The sequence below is a fragment of the Euprymna scolopes genome, chromosome 2 (genome assembly GCF_053919585.1).
Source record: "Euprymna scolopes isolate OS-2025 chromosome 2, ASM5391958v1, whole genome shotgun sequence".
Lineage (NCBI taxonomy): Eukaryota > Metazoa > Mollusca > Cephalopoda > Sepiida > Sepiolidae > Euprymna > Euprymna scolopes.
This window is the reverse complement of record NC_136483.1, coordinates 190,450,216-190,475,789: the sequence shown is the minus strand read 5'-3', so window position 1 is coordinate 190,475,789 and position 25,574 is coordinate 190,450,216. Positions and strand designations below refer to the sequence as shown.

The window sequence follows — 25,574 nt, the reverse complement described above, 5'->3', positions numbered from 1 at the left end:
AGCCAAATTTGAAGCCAAAATTGAAAAAAAAGCCAAACAAAAATTTAAAAAGCCAAACTGCTTAAAAAAAAGCCAAATTCGTGAAATTTGGCTTTAAAAAAGCCAAGCTGGCAACCCTGAAAGCATCGTCACTCGTCATTGCCTCTGGTATGAAGCAGAAACTCAGAGAGAGAGAGAGAGAGAGAGAGAGAGAGAGAGAGAGAGAGAGAGAGAGAGAGAGAGAGAGAGAGAGAGAGAGAGAGAGAATTTTAATTTAGTCTTCTTTTAATTATTTTTTCATATTTAACTAAATGTATAAACTCACTTTTCCCTAATTCAAACAATTTAACTCGAGCTAATGAGAAGATCACTTTTTGGCCCTAATCGTTGTATTCCCCTGTTTTCGGCTCGTTCCGGTGATTAGTTGCATTTCATATCTAGGCCAAAACAGCCGCCTATTCGTTTAACTACTGCTATCAAAATTACTCTTATCACAACTGATGTCGAAAGGTTCTTCGTCTTTTATTTTTGTTTTGATCAGTTTTATTTGGTTCAGCAGCTACAAGGAAGTGACAGCTTTTTACTAACGAAGCAGAAAAACAAAAACGAAGTAACTTATTTCTCCACTTGTTTGGAAGAAAATAACGATGGATTTATTTGGAGTTTTGTACATCCCAAACTTTCTGCTTGTCATATTATTTTTTTTACTCACTTTTTATCTGTAAGTTCATAATTTATTATTAATACTTTTTGATTGAAATCGAACGGATAAAAATCATTTATTTACATCGTGAATTAAATCAACTTACCCCCTCTTTTATATATATATATATATATATATATATATATATATATATATATATATATATATATATATGTATGTATGCATGTATGTATGTATGTGTGTGTGTGTGTGTGTTATTTGTTTTTGTTTTTGCGGTACGTTTTGAATGAACTCAATTCTTTACGAAAGTGCATTTTTACCTAAATGCGAGTTGCGAATAATTTTCCCTTGGTACCCCCATATGGGGAGCGGCATATTGTTTTTAAAATATAATTATCCACTGACATGTGTTTTTCATCGACTACGACTCATCAGACTGGCTGAACCTCTCTCTCTCTCTCTCTCTCTCTCTCTCTCTCTCTCTCTCTATATATATATATATATATATATATATATATATATATATATATATATACTTTTTGGGTATGTGTTTAATTAAAACTTCTGCCCACAAAGAAATTTGCAAAAGTAGGAACAAGTAATCGAAAATGTTCATAACTTTTATGACTTTAAACGCGTTCTCTAATTGAATTTGTTTATCTAACGCCTCTTCACACGCACGCACGCACGCACACACACACACACGCACATGCACACGCACACACACACATACACACTCATACATATACACACACGCACACATAATGCAAACACACACACACACACACACACACAATTCGTGGCAGAAACTTCGGTAAAGTTCTACCATGTCAATAAGATAAAAATGAGATTTTACTTTTGTTTACGCAGACGGTAAAACCACAGTTTAGGGGCCTGAACATAATGCGATGAAACTTGTGTGCAAGAATAAATACTGTTCCTATTTACAATGCCTCCCTACGAGACAGAGTTAGACACCAGGGTCGTTTTTTAATGTGGAGAAATGGAACAAAAATAAAAATTGCCTCAGTCGTGAAGGATTTCTCCTCCACTGACAGAGAACAAGAAATTGAAGTGTATGAAGAACAGATACTACACTTTGACCTTGACCCGAATGTTTTTTTATATTAGTAAATGCGAAACCATTTCGAGTTAAACTCTACTTAGTATTACGCTTGTAATATTAAAAACACGCTTGAATGTTGAAATCACTAGCAAAAAAGCAATGGAGTCTTTACACGGAACTTAGAGAAATAATAGTTTATTAAAAAATCAGATCGGAAATAATGACGAACGAAACGAAATAAAGACCTACGGTTTTTATAAAAATAAATTATTTCAAATATTTTACGCGACATTTATTTTTTAAATTTTTTATTTTAGTACTACTGCATTAGGTTTATCAGAATTTTGGGGGAATTTTTGACACTCCTAACACGAAACTGTGAATACCCCCCCCCCAAGAAAAAACTCTTAATTTCTCTTTTAAAAGTGGGTTGTTTATTTTCTTTATGAATTATACTTCCAAAATAAATTTGTATAAAAAGTAATATAAATATTAATTTTTATTTTTTTAAAAAAGTGTTTACAAAGTGCCTGCGCGCTTCCATGCAGCCATTTTTTTACGTAATGAAATCAATTGAATTTTACGAGATAAATATTTTTCAATTTTTAAACTTTAAAAATCTATCAAAATTTTTCTATTGATTCAATTTTTACAATATTTTCAGAGTCAATGTGAAATTGTATGCTCTTTCCAATAAATATATTTTAGACAAACGTTTTTTACCCCCCCATTATTAAATGTCTATTTAAATTTAAATAATTAATTACTGTAACAAAGTTTTATATATCACAAATTGAAGATAAAAGATCAATAAATAATATATTGTAAATTAAAACAACAAAAAAGTGTAAAAGTCCAAAGTGTAAAAACTAAAAAAAAACAAACAAAAAAAAAAACACGTTCATTTTTATTTTCTTTTTAATTGGAAGCCTATGTTATGCTTATGGACAGTTCTAGACCTGGTCTCTAGTCCTTTGTTCTGTATTATCTCTGTTGTTTGTGGAGTTTTATTCTCAATTTGCATTCTGGGTGTAGAAGGTAGTGTTGGCGTTATTTGTGTTTGAGGGTGTGGGTTTCCCGGGTATACTGGGTTGGGTAGAATAGGTGATTGTGGGGCATGAATGCCCATATTGTCGTTTGGTAAGTTGTCTGGTAGGGTATCATTATCGGTCAGGTTGCAAGTACCTGTGTTTATTTTGCAGAGGTAATGGCAGTTTTGGAGTGTGGTGCTCCTGCTGCCCTCGACCACTATGCGGTATTGTCTGTGAGGGAAGGTTTCAATAACTATGCCTGTGTTGTCCCAGTGTGTGGGTTTGTATCAATGTTGAGTTTGAATTAACACATGTTTCACGATTCTTTATGGGTTGAGTTGTTGCCTGTTTTCAGTATGTTTGGTGTTGTTACTGAACCGCTGATTGATGGCCCTCTCACGCATATCGGCGAGTTCCAGTCATTCACAGTGGAATTTTGTTGGGTTTGGTAAGTGGTCATTCAGGGGATAAGCGAATAGAAGTTCTGCAGGTGATGCACATATATGTTGCAATGGAGTAGAAGTGCTTTTGTCACTTCGTCTGTGTCCAGTGAACCATTGGGGCTAATGTTTGTTGTTAGTATCCGCTTCATGTGCTTGACAGCTGCCTAGGTTCTGCCATTGCTTTGCGGATTATAGGCTGATGACACTTGCAGAGATATACCCTATGTTTTAAGAAATATCTTCCATTCATCAAAGTTATATGGGGGTTCACTAGCACAAGCGATTTCCTCTGGCACACCATAATTCACAAAGTATCTACATAGAACATTGCATACTGTGGATACCCTGGCATCTTTGTATACTGAAGATACCTCTGTCCAACCTGAATATCTGTTAGTGTATATCATATATTTCCATCTAGCCATGTTGAAAATGTCTGTCACTGTTGACTGGAATGGATAGTCTGAGTGAACAGGCTTGATTGTAGGTTCTTTATGGTTTGATTGCGGCAATTTCGTTTCAATGCTTGCATTGATTACACATTTCTTGCAATTGTGCACCCATACTGAGCCAAAAAAATCGTTGTGTGGTATTGCTTCTCATGCTATTGACCCCTTGGTGGCCAAGATGCAGCTAGTCAATAAGTTCATGGCACAGTTTTTTTTTTTAGTTTAATATGCGCCCTTCCTTGAATACTAGGGATTTAAATGTAAAGATCCTTATGTTCAGGGAATCCTTTTTCTATTGTATCCATGAGGTTCATGTATTGGTTATCTATCTTAGCCTCTTGCTGTATGCATGCCATTTTGATCGGAGATGTTTCTTGGTTATATTGAGATTCTATCCCAGCTTGCAACGCTTCTTCCATGTTGTCTGATTCAACTGCTGCGATTTTGATGGTAGGTGCCGGTATACAGGACATAGCATTTGCCTCACCATTGGCGTTACCTGGTATTGATATAGCCTTGAATTAGTACATCAGAGTTTGCTCTCTGATGTCTAATATCCTGAAATTTTTAATTTTGTCTAAGTTACAATTGTTGAATAGTGGCATGGGGAGTTTGTGATTGATAGCAAATATCAGGTGGGGGAAGCCCAAAGCAAACATTTTGCAATTTTCCAAGCAGAACTTTGTGGCTAAAGCTTCACCTTCAATCAGTGTACAACGGCTTTCAGCAAGTCTAGTGAATCGAGAGCCAGCACCGAGTCCTGGCTCACAAAGGTGGTCCATTGTAGATGGGCGCTCACAATGTTTTTACAGTAGAGTAAATCCTATTCCTGTTTGACTCCAGTCTGTGCTCAGGCATGTTGGACAATTTATTTTGAATGTTTGGACGCCATCCTGGATGCTGTCTAAGATTTTATCCTTTGACTGCTGAAAGAGTTGTTCCAATGTATCATCCCAGTAAAACCTGCTGTTATGTTTCAGCAGTTCTCTGAAAGGTGACTTGATGATTGCCTAGGCAAATCCATATGAAACTTGATTGATTAGACTAAATAAAAATTTAACTCCTGTAATATTAGTTGGTGATGAGAAAATCTCTGATGCCCTCAACTAATTTTGGAGATGGCTTGTATCCTGTAAGGCTGATGTTAAAACAAGCAAACTCCATATTGTCGTTTGCAAAATTGAGTTTATCTGGGTTATATATGATCCCGTGTGGCGCAGTTGCTCAAGTGGCAGAGTACTCGCTTCGCATGCAAGAGACGTGTTTTGAATCCTGAGCCAGATGTGTCTAACTGATGAGCCCAAATGAGAGCGAAACTCGAGTCTCAGACTTCTAGTTTGTTGGTTGTCATGGCTCTTCTGAGCTGCAGCGTTGTTTGGCTTTGGAAATAATTATATATATATATTATATTATATATATATATATATGTATATATATATATATATATATATATATATATATATATATATATAAATAAAAATTTAACCATTTCAAATATATTGATAAAATAAACTTAAAACTCTCATTATTTCAAAAGTGCTCAATATGAGATAGAGCTATATATATATATATATATATATATATATATATATATATATATATATAAAGATTTACAATTGTCTACTCAATTCAATTCATGTTAAAGTGCTCTAGTGTTCAATGCTTCATCAAAATCACTTGTTCTGAATGAATACAAAAACAAAATTGCTCTCAAAAACAAGGAAATCAGATGTCAAGACCACAGACATTAGTTTTACAATCAGAAGCAGTTGCTACTAACAACGTTACTTGGTTTTAAAGTCATAGCTATAGGAGGGGTTCTGCTAGGGCGGACTGGTGCACTCAAACATGAATTGATTATAATACATACTAGCTATCCCGGCCCAGCGTTGTCCAAGACTATTTTCACTTTCATATTTAAGTATTGATAATTTAATTCCACCTTTGAATGATTCTTTTCTTTTTGCAGGAATGGAAGAAAAAACTTTGGCTTTTTTAGTCAATATGGAATCAAACATCCAAAGCCAGTAGCTTATTTTGGAAATATTATTGAAATGACCCGGAAAGTGAGTATTTCATAAAGTTTAATTTTACTGATATATTTTTTTTTAATTATTAACGAATTGAATGTAAGTCTTTTATAATTTATAGTTTGTTTTTGCTTGTTTTTATTTAATTGCTGAATTATAATTTTATAGGAAATCTGATGTAATCATAGGAAAATAGGAAATGGTTTAGGATAGCTTCAAAAGTTACTTTCAATTTAAAAGTAAAAGGTAAAAAAAAAAAAATCAATGCGAATTTAATGACAATTTTCTATTTGGATTTAAAATGAAGTTTTATAATCAATTCTAGCTACAACCACTACCAAAGATTTACTCCATTCTCCAACTTTGCCTAAATCTAAACACAAATTCCATGAACAAAGCTTCTTTCCCAGAACTGCCTGCCCGAAGAAACACGGCTCTTCTGTCCTGCTTTCCAGTTAACTACAACATGATCGTCTTCAAGTCCAACATAAACAAGTTATTGTTGAGCCACCCTCTTAAATAATCAAAATATATCCAATTTTCACCAGTAATGATTAGTAACCACCATACACGCATTAACCTTTATCCTCGGGTGGCCTCCGGGCTTGGATAAGTGATGGCCCTTTATAAAAAAGAATAATTCGCCCATGCATGAAATATTGCTGCCACTTCTGGGCTGGTGCATGTACCACTAGTCTCTCTCTCTTGGATAGGGTTAAAAAAAAATAGTTTTCAATCTAATAGGTCCGACTTTGTCAATTAAGCTCCAACCCCTTCCCATCCTGACATGAATATGCTCTAATGAACACATTGCACTTGCGCTCTCTTGACTTCATATCCCCGACAAACTGGCTTAGCAACCAAATCACACCTCTTCACTGTTGAGGTACCTAAATGCCAGAAAGCTTTCTACTCTTATAGTTTCTTCCCTCAAACAGTTAGACTTTAGAATTCCCTTCCTGCTACCTGCTTCTCTGACTGTACTGATATGCAGAAGTTTACATGTAACATAAACCAACATCTTATTAATCTTTCCTAGACATGGTCCCAAATAGTAGCCCCTTACGTCCAAGTGGAGATATGTTTTGTTAGGGGGTGAACGTGAGTAAATAAAAAAAATAAAATAACTAAATCAAAGATAATTATTATTCTAAAAAGTTCACCATTTCTTGGTTGTATACTTTATTTGTTATTGTTGTATTAATTTATTATTATTTTTTTTTTGTTGAAACAAATGTACATAATTGGCTGCAAATAAGGGAAAAGTTTTATCAATCAAAACGGTTTTACTATTTTTCTACCACAAATTAATGTACGACAGATTACTCCTGCTGTTTTGTTTTTTATTTCGCTAAAATCTTTATAAAAAAAAAAAAACTAGCAGGCCACCTGGCATTGCCTGGTCGTAAGATACGCTTAAATATGACATTTTAATTCATGCAAATTATGTATTTATTATTAAAGAGACAATTTTCAGTCAATTATTACATTGAACCTAATATATAGCAGTAAGATCTGAACTAAACACACACACACACACACACACACACACACACACACACACACACACACACACACACACACACACACATATATATATATGACTCGGATGCCATCAGCTACAATCGAAACCAAAACATACAATGCTCTACCCTCATTAGCCTCTGAGCCAAGCCCATACATGTAATATAAAACATATTATTAAAAACTCAGATCAGATTTAAGAGGATGGTTAAAAAAAAAACTTGTTTATGTTGGACTTGAAGACGACAATATTGTAGTCAGCTGGAAAGCAAACCAGCGGAACAGAGTTCCATAGGTAGGCAGTTCTAGGAAAGAAGCTTTGTTCACGGAATCCACGTTTAGGTTTTGGCACCAGTAAAGAGTAGGGTACATTATTGATAGTAGCCTTGGCTAGACGAGTGTTTTTGTGAAAGATTGGCGAGGGGGGGGGGCTTAGATTGGAGCTCATTGCCATGAAAATAACAATAGAGCAGAGACAAGCTCACAACGTCTCTTCTGTGGGAAAGAGGTTACAGTGAAAATAGTATCGCCTACTAGGTTACAAAGTCGGTTTTGAACTCTGTCAAGACAGAATAATGTGGTTTGATCAATTCCTACCTAGATGTGGCAACAGTACTCCATCCTAGGACGTATTTGGCTCTTATACAAGTAAAGAATTGTATCAGCAGTGAGATACCTTACTGGAGCAATAGAATGATCCAACCATTTTTCCAGTGATCTGGCAACGGATTTGATGTATGTGTTCCATTTCAGATCAGAGGTTAAGCTAATTCTCAGAAGCTTGTCAAAACATGGAGCGCCCTCAAGATGAGAGCCATTCATTTCAATTGGAGTCAGATGGGGGTCAAAGCATTGACAATAGAAAGAGATAAGCTTGGTTTTAGATAATTACTCAGTTAACTTTTTCCCTATTACACCACATGTTCGAAATCAGAGGAGAGGAAATCAGAGAGATCTTAGTCATTTCTGGCTTTTAAAGTACTTTTAAAAAAAAATTATTATTTTTGAAAAAAAAAAAAATTCAAAACAATTTCATAATTTTAATCAACTCAGAAGTTATGAAAAAAATTGTTGTATTTACTGCTTTTTAAAATGAACTTTTTTAGATTTTATTTGAAAAGTTTAGGCTCATTTTAAATCACTTTTAAAAGTCTTTTATTTGGGTGATTTATGTATCTCACATTTCTTTTATTCTAGGGTTTTCTAGAAGTATTTTTTATATGGAAGAAGGAATATGGCGACTGTTATGGGTAAGAAATTTTTTTGAACAAATTATTCTTGATGAAAGGAAAACCTTAGAGGCTGACGTTTTGAGGAGATGAAAGAAGCTGTGGTGAGGGGGATTGACACACGTACACACAAGAGAACTTTCATGGGGCCTTTGAGAAGTTGTTGAAATGGTACAAGTGGATTGTAGCCGGAGAAGATTACTTCGAAGGGAACTAGAGTTTTATGTGTGTAGTATCAATAAAAAGTGCCCATGCGAAAAAAGTTTGGAAACTTATTTATAGCACCTCATATATATATATATATATATATATATATATATATATATATATATATATATATATATATATATATAGTTAGTAATTTATAAAAGTTAGTAAGTTATAAAATATATATGGCGATTAAGCTACACTGAATATTCCGCGTTTCATCCACTTTAGGACTCTTCAAGCTTATGTGTGAATTCTGTGGTTGTTTATCGTTTTTATATGATCCTTTTCTATTGAGATTTTAGTTAGCCAATCAGCTTTCTAGTATCCACCGCGCCCTTCCTATCAGCCAATGAGCTTGCATTTATCGGACTAAGGCCTATTTGGCCTCTGGTTAACCTGTTCCTTTGCGTGTGCTCTGTTTAGTTTTTTGATCTGTTTTAAAACTAGGTTAGTGTTTTTTTTTTTTTAGCTCTACCTACATATTGAGCACTTTTTTTTAGCTCTACCTACGTAGTATTGAGCACTTTTTGAAGTAAATACTTAAAGTTTACGCATAAATCTATACTTTCGTATATTAATTTTATGTGAGTAAATTAAGTATATATATATATATATATATATATATATATAGAGAGAGAGAGAGAGAGAGAGAGAAAGAGAAAGAGAGAGAGAGAGACTTTTCTGATTCTTATTCTTCTTTTGATGAAATGTATTTATAATTATATTTCTGCAGAATGTTTTTTGGAACTTTCCCCACTTTAGTCATTGCTGACCCTGAAATTATCGGAGAAATGATGGTAAAAAAATTCTCTAATTTTACAAACCGGCCTGTAAGTAATCCTTTTTGTTGCTAACATTATTCCGGTTATTATATTTACCAAATCTAATTTCGTTTCAAAGAAGGTCAGAATAGTGGAAATGAAAGAAGGAAGAATGTTTTACATCTTCGACAGAGAGGGTTATTTCTGATAATAAAAATTTACATATGAGATTTGGGCCATTTTATCTTCATTAAAATCCAGTGAAACAATGCATAACACCAAGTGATTGAGACGGAAAAAACAAAAGAACTAATATTCTAATGAATATGAATTCTTTAGTTTATTTAGAAGACATAAAAATATAATAATAAGATAAAAGGAGAATGCGACTTGATATACAAGGCACTATCCTCAATAGAGGACGGAGTTATAGCACAATAAAACTAGATGTAGCTAGTATTAAATATTATTAGACCCTTCTTAGACAATAGGACGATCCAGGTTATCATTGATGGACGTACATCCAAACAGCATAACATCAATGCGGGAATGCCTCAGGGATCGATCCTTGGACCATTATTATTCCTGATATTCATTAACGACCTCCCTGATAATATTGTATCTGAGATGGGTATATTGGCTGATCATACAATGCTCTATAACATGCACAAGGGAAGAACGGATGTACACAAATATAAGATAATGGCAGAATCATTAGAAAATGACCTCCAGACAGTATTGGAATGGATAGTAATATTTAATGCTAGTAAGACTAAGCTACTTTCCTTTAACAATTACAAAACGCCTCTCCAACCACCGATATTCATGAGAAATAACACCCTACCTGAGAATTCTATCTTCAAATTCCTTGGCTTAACATTAACAGACAATATGAACTGAAACAAATACACAAAAACATTGCGAATGCTGCTGCAAAGAAGGTGTGTTCCTTCTATCATGCTAGAAGACTACTCACACCTGAGAGTATCCTGTACATCTACAAAGCAACCATTCGCCGATGCATGGAGTATTGTTGCCACATCTGAGCTGGTGCATCTACCACTAGTCTCTCCCTCTTGGATAAAGTCCAAAAAAGGGTTCTCAATCTAACAGGTTCCACTTTGTCAACTAAGCTCTAACCCCTGTCCCATCGCTGCAATGTTGCATTTCTGTGCCTGTTTTACACATATGTTAATGGAATGTGCTCTGATGAACTTGTTGCACTTGTGCCCCCTCGATGTACATATCCCCAACAAACCTACTTAGCAACAAAATAACACTCCTTCATTATTGAGGTCCCTAAATGCCAGAAAACTTTTTACTCTAATAATTTCTTTCCTCGAACAGTTAGACTTTGGAATTCCCTTCCTGTTACCTACTTCTCTTACTGTATTGATATACAAAAGTTTAAATGTAATGTAAACCAACATCTTGTTAAACTTTCCTAGGCATGGTCCCAAATAGTAGCCCTTTATGTCCAAGTGGAGATAAGCCTTGTTAAGGGTGAATGTGAGTAAAAAAAAGCTATAGACCTCTTTATCCGTTTGCTCCCCACCCCAACTGTCTTTCTTTCTCTATCTCTTGCATATGAAAGCAACCCCTTCGTCTGATGTCTTTTCTGTGACTATCCTTCTCTTTTTGAATGAACCTTTCCATAAATTAACATTGGTGTCCGAGTGATTTTCTATTGATGGACATAGGGATGCAACAACGACACAGCTGTATAATGGTTTATAAATGCATCAATAAGTGAGCATATTTGTAATTCTTGAGATGAGGATTGGGTATTCGTATTATTATTATTTGGATTCTTTGGACAACTGTACTCATTTTGAATGTTATTCTCACAACATTTTAGCTGATGTAACCTCCGAACTTCTTCAAGTGTATCTTGTCAAACTCAAGAATTCTTGTGTCAAACTTGGGAATTTGTATGGAATTTTGAATGGAATTTTTTATTAAATCCACAGGAATACTCTTAAATTGAAAGCCATGTTTAATTTCAGAAGAGTTTTCAATGGGTAGCTATTCTGTACAAGTCCTGGACATGAAAAGTTTTCGATGAATAGCTGTTCTGTATAAGTCGGATTTTGCAGGCAAAGAGCAAAAGATCTTTCTTGTGTTGACATGAAAAAATTGTGCCGAAATGCTAAAAAATTCAATATTTTTATATAGCATTTCTGGTTTCTGATTGGTTGCTAGTAGAATGTGGCTCCATCTGATTGGTCAGTTCCTATCGCCAGTGTCTATAAGTAGAACCTTCTAACTTTCGGTGATCATATCCTCTTTATTGCAGTAAAAATAAATTCTGGCCCTTCTTAGTGAACTCAAGAATCCTTCTGTCAAACTTGGGAATTTGTACAGAATTTTGAATGGAACCCTTTATTAAATCCATAAGAGTACCATACTCTCATTTAATTTCCAACTATAACTTTTAGATTACGAATATTTGTTTGTATCTGTTTCTAATTTTTTTTTTAGATTAGTATTGATAATTTGTATTATTAAAATGAGTCGAACTACTGAACTCGGGAATCTGCATGGAATTTTGAACGGGAGAGGGAGTGGATATGCTCTTGTTCCATCAGTCATGACCTTGAAAGAATCTTAATTAATTCAAAGTATACTCTTAGTATCACTTATTACACTGGGGAGTGTACCTTCAACCTCCAAAAAAGCGTAAATTCAGAACCGAATTTTACTTAGTATTTTATCGGTTACTAGCCTGGGTTTGGAGGTGTGTGTTGAGCAAAAAAAAAAAAAGATAAAAAAAGTGGTAGTAGGCAGGCAGGCTCAAACCCATATTACAAAGGAAAAAAAGAACATAAAAAAACGTGACGTCATTTGCCATTGCATCCATCGCCAAACTGGAAGTGGTGAAGGTTTAAATTAAGGCTAGTCAATCGAAAAGAGGGGATGACGTTTGAAAATATCGGCGAAAAAAGCGACCCCTCCTTGTAGAAAAGTACCCAGTTAAGGGTAAAGGCATTAATGTCTTTAGCCGATTTTTTATATTTGTCATCCGAAGGGTCGAGCTCATGAAAACCCGTCACTTCTGTCGAAATTTTAGGCAGACATACATACATACATACATTTAAACAGACAGGTGAGATTTATATAATACCCTAGCTTGCATGCCCGACGTTGCCTGGGTGTTTGGAGGTGTGTGTTGAGCAAAAAAAAAAAAAAGTAATAGTAGGTAGACAGGTCTGAACTTGTACCACAAAGGAGGAAAAGAACGTAAAAAAAAACAAACCGTGACGTCTTTGCCGTTGTGTCCATCGCCAAACCGGAAGTGGCGAACGTTTAAATTAAGGCTAGTCAATCGAAAGGAGGGGATGACGTTCGAAAATATTGGCTAAAAAGCAACCTCTCCTTGTTGAAAAGAGACTAGTGAAGAGTGAAGGAATTAATGTTTTTAGCCAATTTTTCGATATTTGTCGTCCGAATGGTCGAGCTTCAAAATGATACCGATCTCGTGAAAATCCGTTGCCTCTGTTGAAAGTTTTAGGCAGACATACATACATACATACATACATACATACATTTAAACAGACAGGTGAGATTTATATAATGGAGGTCATGAATTCTTCTGGAACGAGAGCATTTCTTTCTTCAAATATTTTTCATATTCATTCAGGTGATCTTTCCAGTAGATGAATACAGTGAAAACATGCTAATCGTAGCCAAAGATGATCACTGGAAATATCTTCGAACTGTCTTGGCGCCATCTTGGAGTTCTAAAAGAATGCGTGAGGTTGGTATATTATCAAATATCTCTTTAAAACCTTTTCTATTTATCTCAAATATACAAAATTGAGTTAATACTATTTAACTAAATTCACTTGGGCTAATTATACGAGTTGGGTTTTCTAGATGTTAATCTTATATTAGACATGTGGTTTTTATAACTGTTGGTGCAGTTAAAAAGATATACCAACTACTGTGCTAGAAAAATACTCACACATGATACAGTATCCTGTATCTCTATAAAGCCATTATTCGCCCATGCATGGAGTATTGTTGCCACATCTGGGCTGGTGCACCAGTCACTAGTATCTCACTCTTAGACAAGGTCCAAAAAAGAGTCTTCCATCTCACACTGTCAGCCAAGCTCCAACCTCTGTCCCATCGCCACAATGTTGCATCCCTGTGCTTGTTTTACAAGTACTTTAATGGAATGTGCTCCAACAAACTTATACCACTGGTGGCCTCTCTTGTAACTAACCCGACCAGCAGCAAAATCCCACTCCTTCATTTTAGATATCTCCCAATGGTGGAAAGTCTTCTTTTCTGGGAGTTTCTTACCTCGAACTGTTGGCTTTGGAATTGTTTCCCTGTGTCCCACTTCCATGACTGCAAAAATTTAAATGTAATGTGAACAGACATCTTGCTGGTCAACTCCCTACTTAGAGTGTCTCTGTAGATATTCTCTTATTTACAGTAGCCCCTTATGTCACTATGGCAATTTACCTTGTTTGGAGTGAATATGAGTAAAAAAAAAAAATGCAATTTTACTAGGAAAAAATTTGATGAGAATCTAATCTTCTATAAATATAAAAGCGAAAATGTATGTATGTATGTATGTATGTGTGTTCGCTTTTTCTGTGTGTCTACAAAAGGCTTCTTTCAGAGAAGCTGTCGCTCGCTTCACAACATTTTAAAACTTTTTATATCACATATAAATCGTAATATCTCACAGTTAACAACGAAGCTCGCCTGTCTATTTAATTTACTTGATTTCGGGAAGATAAATATTCAACATTTGTCGCTCGCCGCATGTGGGTTAGTCTTTTTCCTATAACATCTTGGGGGGGGGAGGGAGGGTTCAGCAGTAAATGAAATCCCGCAGTCAAACTTGACCTCATTAACTCATTAAAACGCTAAATCCAAGTAGTTAAATAAATTCAAACGCGTTTCCGTTAGCATGTCGCGGTGGGGCAATTGTTAACGTCGCACGTGTTTTTTTTTCACAACTTTGCCTCAACGTTTCGGGTTCGATCCTCATAGTTACTTTTTTTAACCCCCCCCCCACACACACACCTCCAAACACCCGAGCAACGCCGGTTACCCCTCGCTAATGATAGTATAAAGTACGAATATTTGATGTCTAACTTAATCATTTTAGTGAACCATATCAGCTTTGCACGTTGTAGCCATTGTTCATGCATTACACTCGCTTGTCTTTACTGATGCATCAACAAATGTGACACTATTGTGAAAAGAAAAGAAAAAAGGAAAACAGTTGGTAAAACATTTAGTTTACTTACAGGTTGTCAAACATAAACGAATGTTAGAAGATGCAATATATGAAATTATATAAAAGAAATAATTGAAGAAATGAATCTTTAACAATGTTAACAACTAATAAAGATGATTATTGAAAATACCTTTCAGCTGCCTCGTATCATTTTTGAGATGAGGATTGATTATTCGTATTATTAGGATTCATTAGATTACTGTTCTTACCAACGTTTTGGTCGATATAACTTCTGAACTTCTGCAAGTGTATCTTGTTGAACTTTCTTGTTATCTTTCTGTCGAACTCGGGAATCTGCACGAAATTTTGAATGGAACCCTTTATTTAATCCACAGGGGTAGCATGCAAATTACAATTACAAATTACTTTGGACTGCTATCCAATCATGACCGATGGAATGAGAGCATTAAATAATTCTGTTTGAAATTTTGTGCAGATTCCCGAGTTCGGGAAAATACACCCAAAGAAGAAGGAGGTTACATTAAGCAAAACGTTGTGAAAATAATGCCGTTTCGCCATCAATTTAAAATAAAATATGTGAAGTTGGTATGATATCAAATATCACTTTAAAACTTTTTTTTTTCTAAGAAATAAATTCTATATGAGAATTAAATTAACTGATTTAATTAATTATGGCTACAAACTGAATATCTAAGATGATAATTTTAATTTTATTTTTTTAATTCCAGATGGTTCCATTGATTGAGAAGGTCCTGAAAATATTTGAAAAGAATTTAAATAAACTTGCAGATAGCAAGGAAGCAACAGATGTCACCATGTGAGTCGATTTCTCTATTTTAATCATTCACTTTCAAACAAAATATACACAAAATAATATTTATAAACAATTAAATATAAACAATCGTTTATAATTGCATTGGAAATCTGTAAACCAAAAGTTGCTGTAAATTTAAATCAATTATTAATTTTTACTAAGAATGAAGATAATTTTAAAAGGCATTTTTATCAATAATCAATATTCAATCAACAAAGAAAATTGTTTTTGATTTTATTATTTTTAGTTTTTATTTAAAGAACATTATGAAAGCAATCGGATTCCTGAACTTATCTATAAACAGTGGTATACAGAAGAGAGAGTGTGGTTCAACGGGGCAGTGACTCTAATTATCCAAATTGGAGGGTGGTGATATTCAATCATATTCAAACTATATCCTTTTCTCATAATACTTCCAATAGTTTACAATTCTTTTGGCAATATATCATTTCACATTCAAAAATTTATTAATGTTGTATTGAATGATAATAAAATATTAGACTTTCAATATGGAAATTTTCATAGTTCATCTACTATATTAATAAAATAAAGTCAATTTCCCCAATAAATTCAGTCACCATAGAACTATAAACATAGGCGATGAATATAATTTCAATATGGTCATGCTTCCTAACGAACATTTCTGGAAATTATCAGTCAATTTCATTTGATTTCAGAATTTCCTATATTAATTCAGATCTATTTGACTTTCACAAAACTGAGAGAAAATCAGCATAACTCTAACTCACTAAAAAGTCTACTACCATTCTTCCATCAACCTTCAGAACATCTCTTTCATTGGATATATATCTTCATTTGAAACCGTCACAGTTTCATTTTTATTATTTCACTAGCAAGACCTGTTAACCGACGTTGCCTGGTGGTAGCATGTCCCCTATTAACAATTAAAGTATGGCTGTTGTTGTTGCCCAACACCCAACTTCCTCATGTTAAGAACGGCTTTCAGAATGGACACCCCAGTTTGTGAGTGGAAGTGGGGTTGTGAAAAATTTGCCTGAAATGTAACTTTGATAATTGCTTTCAGGAATCGCATTTGGTGGTTGCAGTGTCAGTCGGTCCGTGCTTACTAATCTGGTGGGCAGGGTATGGTTCAGGGTATGGTATTTTTAATGACAATACTACAGTTTGTTGTATATTAGTTTATATTGGAGGAGATGATATATTAAAACGTGTCATGTGTTATCTAGTGGATGTAAGATATTGTTCTTTTAACAGACAGATAATAAACATATAAATCGTATGTATGTTGTTTAGCCAGGAGAACATGATATTGACGTGTAAACTGAGTCATGTTGTATCAGACTTATCACACAGGCTATTTTTACAGTTCATATGTAAGAAGAATAATATATGCCTCATACCTTTTGTTTTCTTGAAGAGTTCTTCTGTATCTTCCCGCTGCTCCATGACAAACCATGAAGCGATTAACACCATCCAATTGAGACATCTGTTCTTATTTGTGAAACCATTAAAACAACTCTTTATATTTTTATAATATAAATTTATTACAGTTGTCTCAAATGGTTTTCACAGGATCTGCAGTTCGTCTACATTTCTATTCTTACAGCTCGCTCCCTAGCTGTCTGTCCACCCCTGTCTAGATGTCTGTCCACTCTGGTGGTCAATCCTCAACTTTCTGAATCTCTTCAAAGCTAACTACATCACGTGTTCTCTTACGTCACCTAATTACGTGTCTCATACCAATCTAATCCACCTAGTTATTTGTTTATTCAAAACCCCAAAATAATGTTTACATATATTTTCTATTTTCACATTCCTTTTGCGATTCACACGTCAATTATTTCTTCCGCAATTTAATTGTTTATTCTTCTAATCATAATAACTGATCCAGCGACCATCCATCGCTCAAATCAATTAACAAGAATACAATAACAATAATAATAATGTTTTGACCCCGCTTGCCACAGTTAACAGATACTACGCTATGATCACAGCCTAAAAGGTCATAACATTACAAGTTTAGGTGTCAAAATACTCTGGAATCCTCTCTCTCTCTTGAACTAAATTCCTGTAGTCGCCTGTACGTTACCATGTAAACAGTATTTCAGAAAGTGACAGTTTTAAATAAGCCTAAAAAAACAAACAATATGTAAACCTTTTTAAATTTTCATTTTAGACAACAGAAACAGAATTAGTTTATTTATTGAGGACTATTATCCTCATCTTTTTTAGTTGTTGTTTCATGACGTTTCAGCTAACTATTCCTCTTACCTTTGTCAGGTGGTAACCGCAACAGGATAGGAACTCCGAATCTCCTAACTGCATTCTCAGCAATTACTGCCATCCATAGTTGTTGTCGTCTCACTATGTTTTGGCCAAGTAAGCCTCTGACTGGCTTTGGGTAGGATTGAAACCGCTATCTTCAGACAATTCTCACCTGGAACCATGACGCTCGTGGCGCAGTGAATAGAGATGTTGAATCTATGGTTCCACCCAAAGCCAGCCAGAGGTTTACTTGGCCAAAACGTAGTGAGACGACGACAACTATGGATGGCAGTAATTGCTGAGAATGCAGTTAGGAGATTAGATATCCCGTTGCGGTTACCATCTGACGATAGCCAGAGGAATAGTTGGCTGAAACGCTGTGAAACCACAACTAAGAAAGATGAGGATAATAGTCCGCAATAAATAAATTAATAAATAATACTCATCTCAATAATGAATTCCAATTAAAATAATATATATAGAAACAGAATTCTTTTATAATTTTCACAAATATATATTGTTCACAAACATTTTTTAACATATATACCTAAAAGGAAATAAAATTGGGGGAAATCAGGCAACAACAATTTATTTTTCATTGTGACCATTTGTGTTTAAAAATAAAAAGAAAACATTTAATATTACTTATTATTTGAAAAATAAAAATCAAGCACCCCCTAAAAAATTAAAATAACAGCGAGTACCCGTGCGGCACAAAAAGAAAAAAAAAAAATTAGCTGCTGTAGCCAAGCTCAAACGTATAACGCTAAGACCCATGGTGAACTTACAATGTTATGGGTCTTTGAAATAATTTTGCAAAATTATAAAATCCATAACCTGTATAGAACAGCTGCTCACTGAGAATTCTTCATCTCTTGTATAGAATAACTACCCATTGGAAACTTCTCTGAAATTAAACGTGGCTTACAATTCAAGACTGGTGTTCAATGAACTGTATACGATTAATCATTGACAATAATTATTGTGTTTCAACATTAAATAACCCAAAAGGGATTGATATAAAACTGACTGCCCACAGTGGAATTGACAGACTAAAGTTTGTAGTGTTTTTACGTCAATCTACAAGATATAGAGAGTGAAAAAGAATGAGAGATTCTAACTTATTCTGGTTTAAAAGCCTGAGTGTAATGTTGTGCACATTGTACACACGTTCGTGGTCTCAGTCGCAAAATGGACAAAAAATCTGGAAATAACTCTGACTCGCTTTTTGGTTTGCACTACAACATTTATTTCTTCGTCTTTACAGCTGTGACGTCACCCACGTGTTTTAGACCGTTCTCCACGTCTCTCCCGAGATTTCAAACGTTATCTCGTCTCTCTTGAGATCTTTATCTTCCTTTTTTATAGTCCTCTCCCCCGCCATTGATGACGTCACTTCTCATGCATTTACATTTGTGCATCCGCGCTATGTTACACATGTTTTTGACTCATTACTACTCATAGACTGAAGTTTAATTCTCTTCCTCCATGAGGATTTTATCCGTCGTTCGGTTCTCTTTTACTTTATTTCTTCCACGTTCGACTGATCCGGCCTTTTAACTCTGCTAGACAGCATGTCCTTGAATGAAGTACAACAAAACGAACAATAACTATTATTTAAACTAGTTTAATATGCTCAACATTCAATATATAACATGTAGACAAAACTGTAAAGCATTTTGGTATAAAGATAGGCATTCAAGAATTTTAGTACTTTTGGAGTCAGTTTTGAGTATTGAGTCAGTCCCGGAAATGGCCGAAATAATTTACGATTTGAAAGCCCCCCCCCTTCTTTTCTTTTCTTATCTTCTAAAGCTTATCTTGCTACAAGAACATTGTTATTTTGTAAACAATTTTTTTTCTTTTTCGTTTATCCAGTTTATTTTCAGGCTATACAATGGATGTTATAGCATCGACTGGTTTCGGAATCACTGTGGATTCACAGGAAGACCCTGACAGCCCAGTTGTTAAAAATGCTCGTAAAGTTTTTACGAATAGCTTTTTTAACTTCTTACAAGCAGTATCACGTAAGTAATAAAAACAAAACAGCACACATAGTTAATATAAAAAACAAACAAACAAGAAAACAATTCTCTAGGGAAAAGTTATAATAATGATAATAATAACAATAATAATAATAATAATAATAATGATAATGATAATGATAATGATAATAATAATAATAATAATAATAATGATAATAATAATAATAATAATAATGATAATGATAATAATAATAATAATAATAATAATGATAATGATAATGATAATAATAATAATAATAATAATAATGATAATGATAATAATAATAATAATAATAATAATAATGATAATGATAATGATAATAATAATAATAATGATAATGATAATGATAATGATAATAATAATAATAATAATAATAATAATAATGATAATGATAATGATAATAATAATAATGATAATGATAATGATAATAATAATAATAATAATAATAATAATAATGATAATGATAATGATAATAATAATAATGATAATGATAATGATAATGATAATAATAATAATAATAATAATAATAATAATAATAATGATAATGATAATGATAATAATAATAATAATAATAATAATAATGATAATGATAATGATAATAATAATAATAATGATAATGATAATGATAATGATAATGATAATAATAATAATAATAATAATAATGATAATAATAATAATAATAATAATAATAATAATGATAATAATAATAATAATAATAATAATAATGATAATGATAATGATAATAATAATAATAATAATAATAATGATAATAATAATAATAATAATAATAATAATAATGATAATGATAATAATAATAATAATAATAATAATAATAATAATAATGATAATGATAATAATAATAATAATAATAATAATAATAATGATAATGATAATAATAATAATAATAATAATAATAATAATGATAATAATAATAATAATAATAATAATAATAATAATGATAATAATAATAATAATAATAATAATAATAATAATAATAATAATAATGATAATAATAATAATAATAATAACGAATACAGGGCCACAGAGAATGCTGCATTTTTTCATATTTGTAAATTTCTACAACAAATATTTCCATGCAGGCAGCGTCGGATAGAAACAGCTAGTAACTAATATATAAAAATGACAAAATCTCCCTATAAGGGCTTCTTTGGCAAAACATTGATATCCCCTTCAACAATTTAGGACTAACCCATATTAACCTGCAGAAGTTTAAATGTAATGTGAATAGACATCTTGCTGTTCAACTTGTAGTCCTTTACTTCCCAAATGGTAATATGTCTTGTTTGGCCTGAAAAGGATTAAAAGGAGAAAAAACATGAAATGATCAAATTGTGACGGGCAATGTGCTGAATCAGTCAGGATTTTTGTGTAAGTGTCTTAGTTAGTCCCACCTATGACAAAAATGAGATTGTTTTAGGGTTAGAAAACGATGATGTCAGAGTCATTCAATGAGTAACTGCTGAGGTTACTCTGGTAGTGTGTCAAATTAAATTGACAGAATTGTTTGCATTGTGTCAGATTGTGTCGACGGAGTTGTTCAGGATCATGTCAGCAGAATTGTTTGGGACCGGATTGTATCAACAAAATTGTTTGGGATTGTGTTCGGTCATGTCGACGGAGTTGTTTGGGATTGTGTCAGGTCATATCGATGGAATTATTTGTAACCGTGTCTGGTTATATCAATGGAATTGTTCGGGATTGTACCAGCTTGTGTCAACGGAAGTGTATGGTACTGTGTCGGATTGTACTGACAGTATTGTTTGTGTTGAGTTGTGTCAATGGAAACATTTGGTTTATGTTTGTTGTTTAGCTGACTTGACAATCGTCACAATCGTACTGCTGCATGCAATAACAATATATTTTGTTGGAGTTGGTCTGTTGTGAAACTACACAAATTTAACTTCTATTTCTTTTCATTTCAGTTGTCTTTCCTACACTTGCCAGAATTTTGAACAATTTCAAACCCCTCTCCGTATTTGGAAACATGAGCTATTTTGCTGATTTTTGCAAGAAACTGGTGGAAGAAAGAAAGAAAGAGAAAAACATGGCAAGTATTTTGACTGTTTTTTAAAAAAAAAAAACAACTTTTTTTTAGGATATGGTCATTTTTTTCTTATTCTCCTTTTCATATTGTGAAGGATTCATGATATTGATAACAATTAGTGAGTATTTTGACACAAGTGCTCTTTAACTAACCGGAAGTACATTTGTTTGCATTTTTGGAAGAGTTCTTGTACGGAAAAGGTGAGACAATCCAAATTTTAATTACTTGAACCAATCTTTTCTGGTAATTCAAAACAAGGTCAATAATATAATAAAGTAACATAAGAGAAAACATTCCACTGTCCTGCTTCCCGGTTGAATACAACATGATAGCCATCAAATCTGATGTAAACAAGTTCTTGTTGAGCCGCCATCATAAATAATCAAATTCTACCCAATTTACACCATTAAGGATTACTATACTACCACCTTTCATTCAGTAGCCATTATCCTCGAATGGCTTTTGTCCTTGATAAATGATGACTCCCAACTAAAAAAGAAAAGTTTAATTAATGAAACATTTATTGAATTCATTAAAACTGGCATGACCCGTGGAAAATCCATGGTAGTTGAAAATATCATCACATAAGCAAACAATGGAATGTCCTTCAATAGAATAATCAGTGCAATATTAGTTCTGATCAGACCCTGGATTAAAAAATAGATATTTCTGTAGACAAACATAAAGAACTGCTTGAGATGTATCATTACAAGAAATAGAACTATAGTGAGGCATCACCTTTTTTTATAGAGATTTAAATTTAATCAAAATGACTTGTAAATCAGTTAGTACTAATTATATCACTCTTTTTTCTTGATAATCTGATAATTAGCCATGTTAGTAATAAGATTTGATAGAAACATATTACATGTCAACTTTTGCAATTTTTTCATAGTTGTAAGAAAATGGAATCAGTAAGAAGTGCGATTTATTGGTGAGGTTTTGTTAAAGAAAACTATGAAAGTGTAGGATTGTTGGCAGATGATATGGTAACACATGCAAAAATATATATTTCAAGACATAATATTCTTAATTCATTATGAAATTGAATGTCTGATTTTGTTGAGTTTTTATTACTACTATTATTAAATTTATTTTATTTATTGAGATTGTCGGACTGACTTCCTCATCTTGGTTGTTATAGTCACAACGTTTCGGCCTCATCAGGTGTTTTGTATCGAACTGGTGAACCGTTTGTTAGGAGTCTCGAACCCAACCCTTTATTATTATTACGGGGGTACCGTGTTCAGACTCCAGCTCGGCTCTGGGAGATAGTTGCTGATTCTCTGTTTTGAATGTTACTTTTCACTGCCTTCGTTCAGGATTGAACTCAGCACCTTTGGGTAACTGTAAACTTTGATAAAACGTCTAGGACCACTCGGCCATATGCCACTAGGACTTTGCAATGTATGAAATTATTATTTTAGATTAGCTTTGATTGTTATCATTATTCTGACTTTACTCTCATTTTGGTTGTTATCTTAAAAATGGATATTGCTGGTCTAATTTACAGAATGAGTATTCCACAGAATATGGGGACCGTATTCAAGATTGCCATCACGCTTTCAAAGAGTGATTAACTCTGAATAATGTAAAAAGTCTATTTACAAAGATCTGGTACTTGATGCATTACCTCAACACAACCAATAATCGATGGAAATGAAAATAAATTTCTCTTTCATGTACGAAAGAATATTGCTGAATTATTTCATTTTTACATAAATTATAATTATTCCATATCTATAATAATATTTTTTTAGTTTCTGGAAAAAAGATTTTGATATCTATGAAAAATAATTATTTCTAAATATTTTAGTGAAACAAAATTCAATGAAAGTTTTCAAATGGAAATAAAATATTTTTTAAATATTTATTTAATATAAATGTTTACATGAAACATAATTTCGTCTTATTACGACTATAATCAATCCAATGAACATTCCAAAAGACTGACAAAACCTTTTTTAAGTATTATAAAACTAAAAAAAAGAGGTTTTGTATTCACTGAAAGTAAGATTTTCATAAGATGCTTATAAACTGTCAAAACGAAGAAAAGTTTTTATTCAAATGCAAATCTGAATATATCCAATGGGTCTTTGAAAATCAGGAAAATATGTTCGTTTTACAATTTAAATCAAACTCATCAGTTGAGTTTTAGAAATATCAAGAATTAATATTTTCTTTAAATTTTAATAAGAGATGCAATAAAAATCTTTATCGCTGAACACTTATAAAAGTTTAAATTGATTAAATCTTTCTGTGCATATTAATCATAATATTGAATAATGAAGAAACAATAGATATAGATTTCAACGGAATGAAAATTTCGAAATACTGCATTGTGATAAGTAACTCATTACTATTGTGATCTACACCCACCAGACATCTTCTGGCGATAACTAATTTTTTAATATTGTTATCTGCGCCAATCAAATACTGGCTCGTGATAATTAACTTATTAGTATTGTGATATGCACCAACTAGATACTGTCTATCGGTAACTAACTTATTAGTATTGTGATCTGCACTGACCAAACACTGGCTGGCGATAACTAACACACTAATATTGTGATCTGCACACACCAAACACTGGCTGGTGATAATTAACGTATTATTGTGATCTGGACTGACCAAACACTGACTGGTGATAAGTAACTTATTAGTATTGTGATCTGCATTTACCAGAAACCGGTCGGTGATAAATAACTTTTCATTGTGATCAGGTCCCATCATATATTGGCTGGCGATAATTAACATATTAGTATTGTGATCTGAACGGACCAAACACTGGCTGGTGATAACTCACTTATTATTGTGATCTGCACCAACCAAACACTGACTGGTGATTATTAAGTTATCAGTATTGTGATCTGCACTCACAAGACACTGGTTGACGATAATTAAGTTATTAGTATGTGATCTGCACCGAACATACAGTGCCTGGCGATAACTTATTAGTATTGTAATCTGCAGTGACCGGACAGACTAATTTATCCTGGAAAAATCATTTTTCTTACAATTAATCAGAAGTAACTTTTCCAGGGTATTTTTGCAATATTAAAACTTTGTTACATTAAATTAAGTAGTTGACTAACAAATCATTTTTCTAACAATTAATCAGAAGTGAATTTTCCAAGGCGTTTATGTAATTAATCAGACGTGGAAACAGGGCATTTTCGTAATGTTAAAATTTCGGTATATTAAATAAAATAGTTAAAAGCCAAAACAATTTTTCCTACAATTAATCAGAAGTGACTTTTACAGAGCGTTTTTATAATGCTAAAATTCTGTAACATTAAATTAAGTAGTTGTAAAACAAAACATTTTCTTAATCAGAAGTGACTTTTCCAGGGCATCTTTATAATTAATCAGACGTGACTTTTCCAGGGAATTTTTGTAATCTTAAAACTTTGTAACATAATATAATAGTTGAAAAACAAAATATTTTCTGTACAATTAATCAAATGTGACTGTTTGAGGGCATTTTTGTAATTAATCAGAGGTGACTTTTCCAGGGCATTTTGTAATGTTAAAATTTTATAGCATTAAATAAAGTAGTTTAAAAACAAATATTTTTTTTCTTACACTTTTTACGAAACATTTTCTCATACAATTAATCAGAAGTGACTTTTCCAGGTTATTTTTGTAATTAATCACAAGTGAATTTTCCAGGGTATTCATCAACAAACCAAATATCAGCTTTTTTTTTGTTATTAATGGTTTTGTAATGTTAAATGTTTTGCGTTAATGTTAAATGTTTTGGGTTGGTTTTAGCGCCGTAAATTATTGTATAAAAAAATGAATGAATCTCTTAGT

General features: G+C 32.9%; 1 protein-coding gene across 2 annotated transcripts in view; it reads left to right on the top strand.

The window, feature by feature from the left end:
• Positions 1 to 299: 299 nt before the first annotated feature.
• LOC145299974 (cytochrome P450 3A6-like) overlaps positions 300 to 25,574 on the top strand; it is a 59,958-nt gene continuing 34,683 nt past the window's right edge. The window contains exons 1-8 of one of the 2 annotated variants that reach the window (XM_080144447.1): positions 302 to 700; positions 5,602 to 5,698; positions 8,384 to 8,436; positions 9,359 to 9,455; positions 13,027 to 13,143; positions 15,336 to 15,424; positions 19,547 to 19,695; positions 21,637 to 21,761. In XM_080144447.1, coding sequence (XP_080000573.1) covers positions 627 to 700; positions 5,602 to 5,698; positions 8,384 to 8,436; positions 9,359 to 9,455; positions 13,027 to 13,143; positions 15,336 to 15,424; positions 19,547 to 19,695; positions 21,637 to 21,761 — 801 coding nt within the window. In that variant the 5' untranslated portion in view covers positions 302 to 626. Of the gene's footprint in view, positions 701 to 5,601; positions 5,699 to 8,383; positions 8,437 to 9,358; positions 9,456 to 13,026; positions 13,144 to 15,335; positions 15,425 to 19,546; positions 19,696 to 21,636; positions 21,762 to 25,574 lie in introns of both variants that reach the window. The other variant, XM_080144448.1, reaches the window with a different exon arrangement.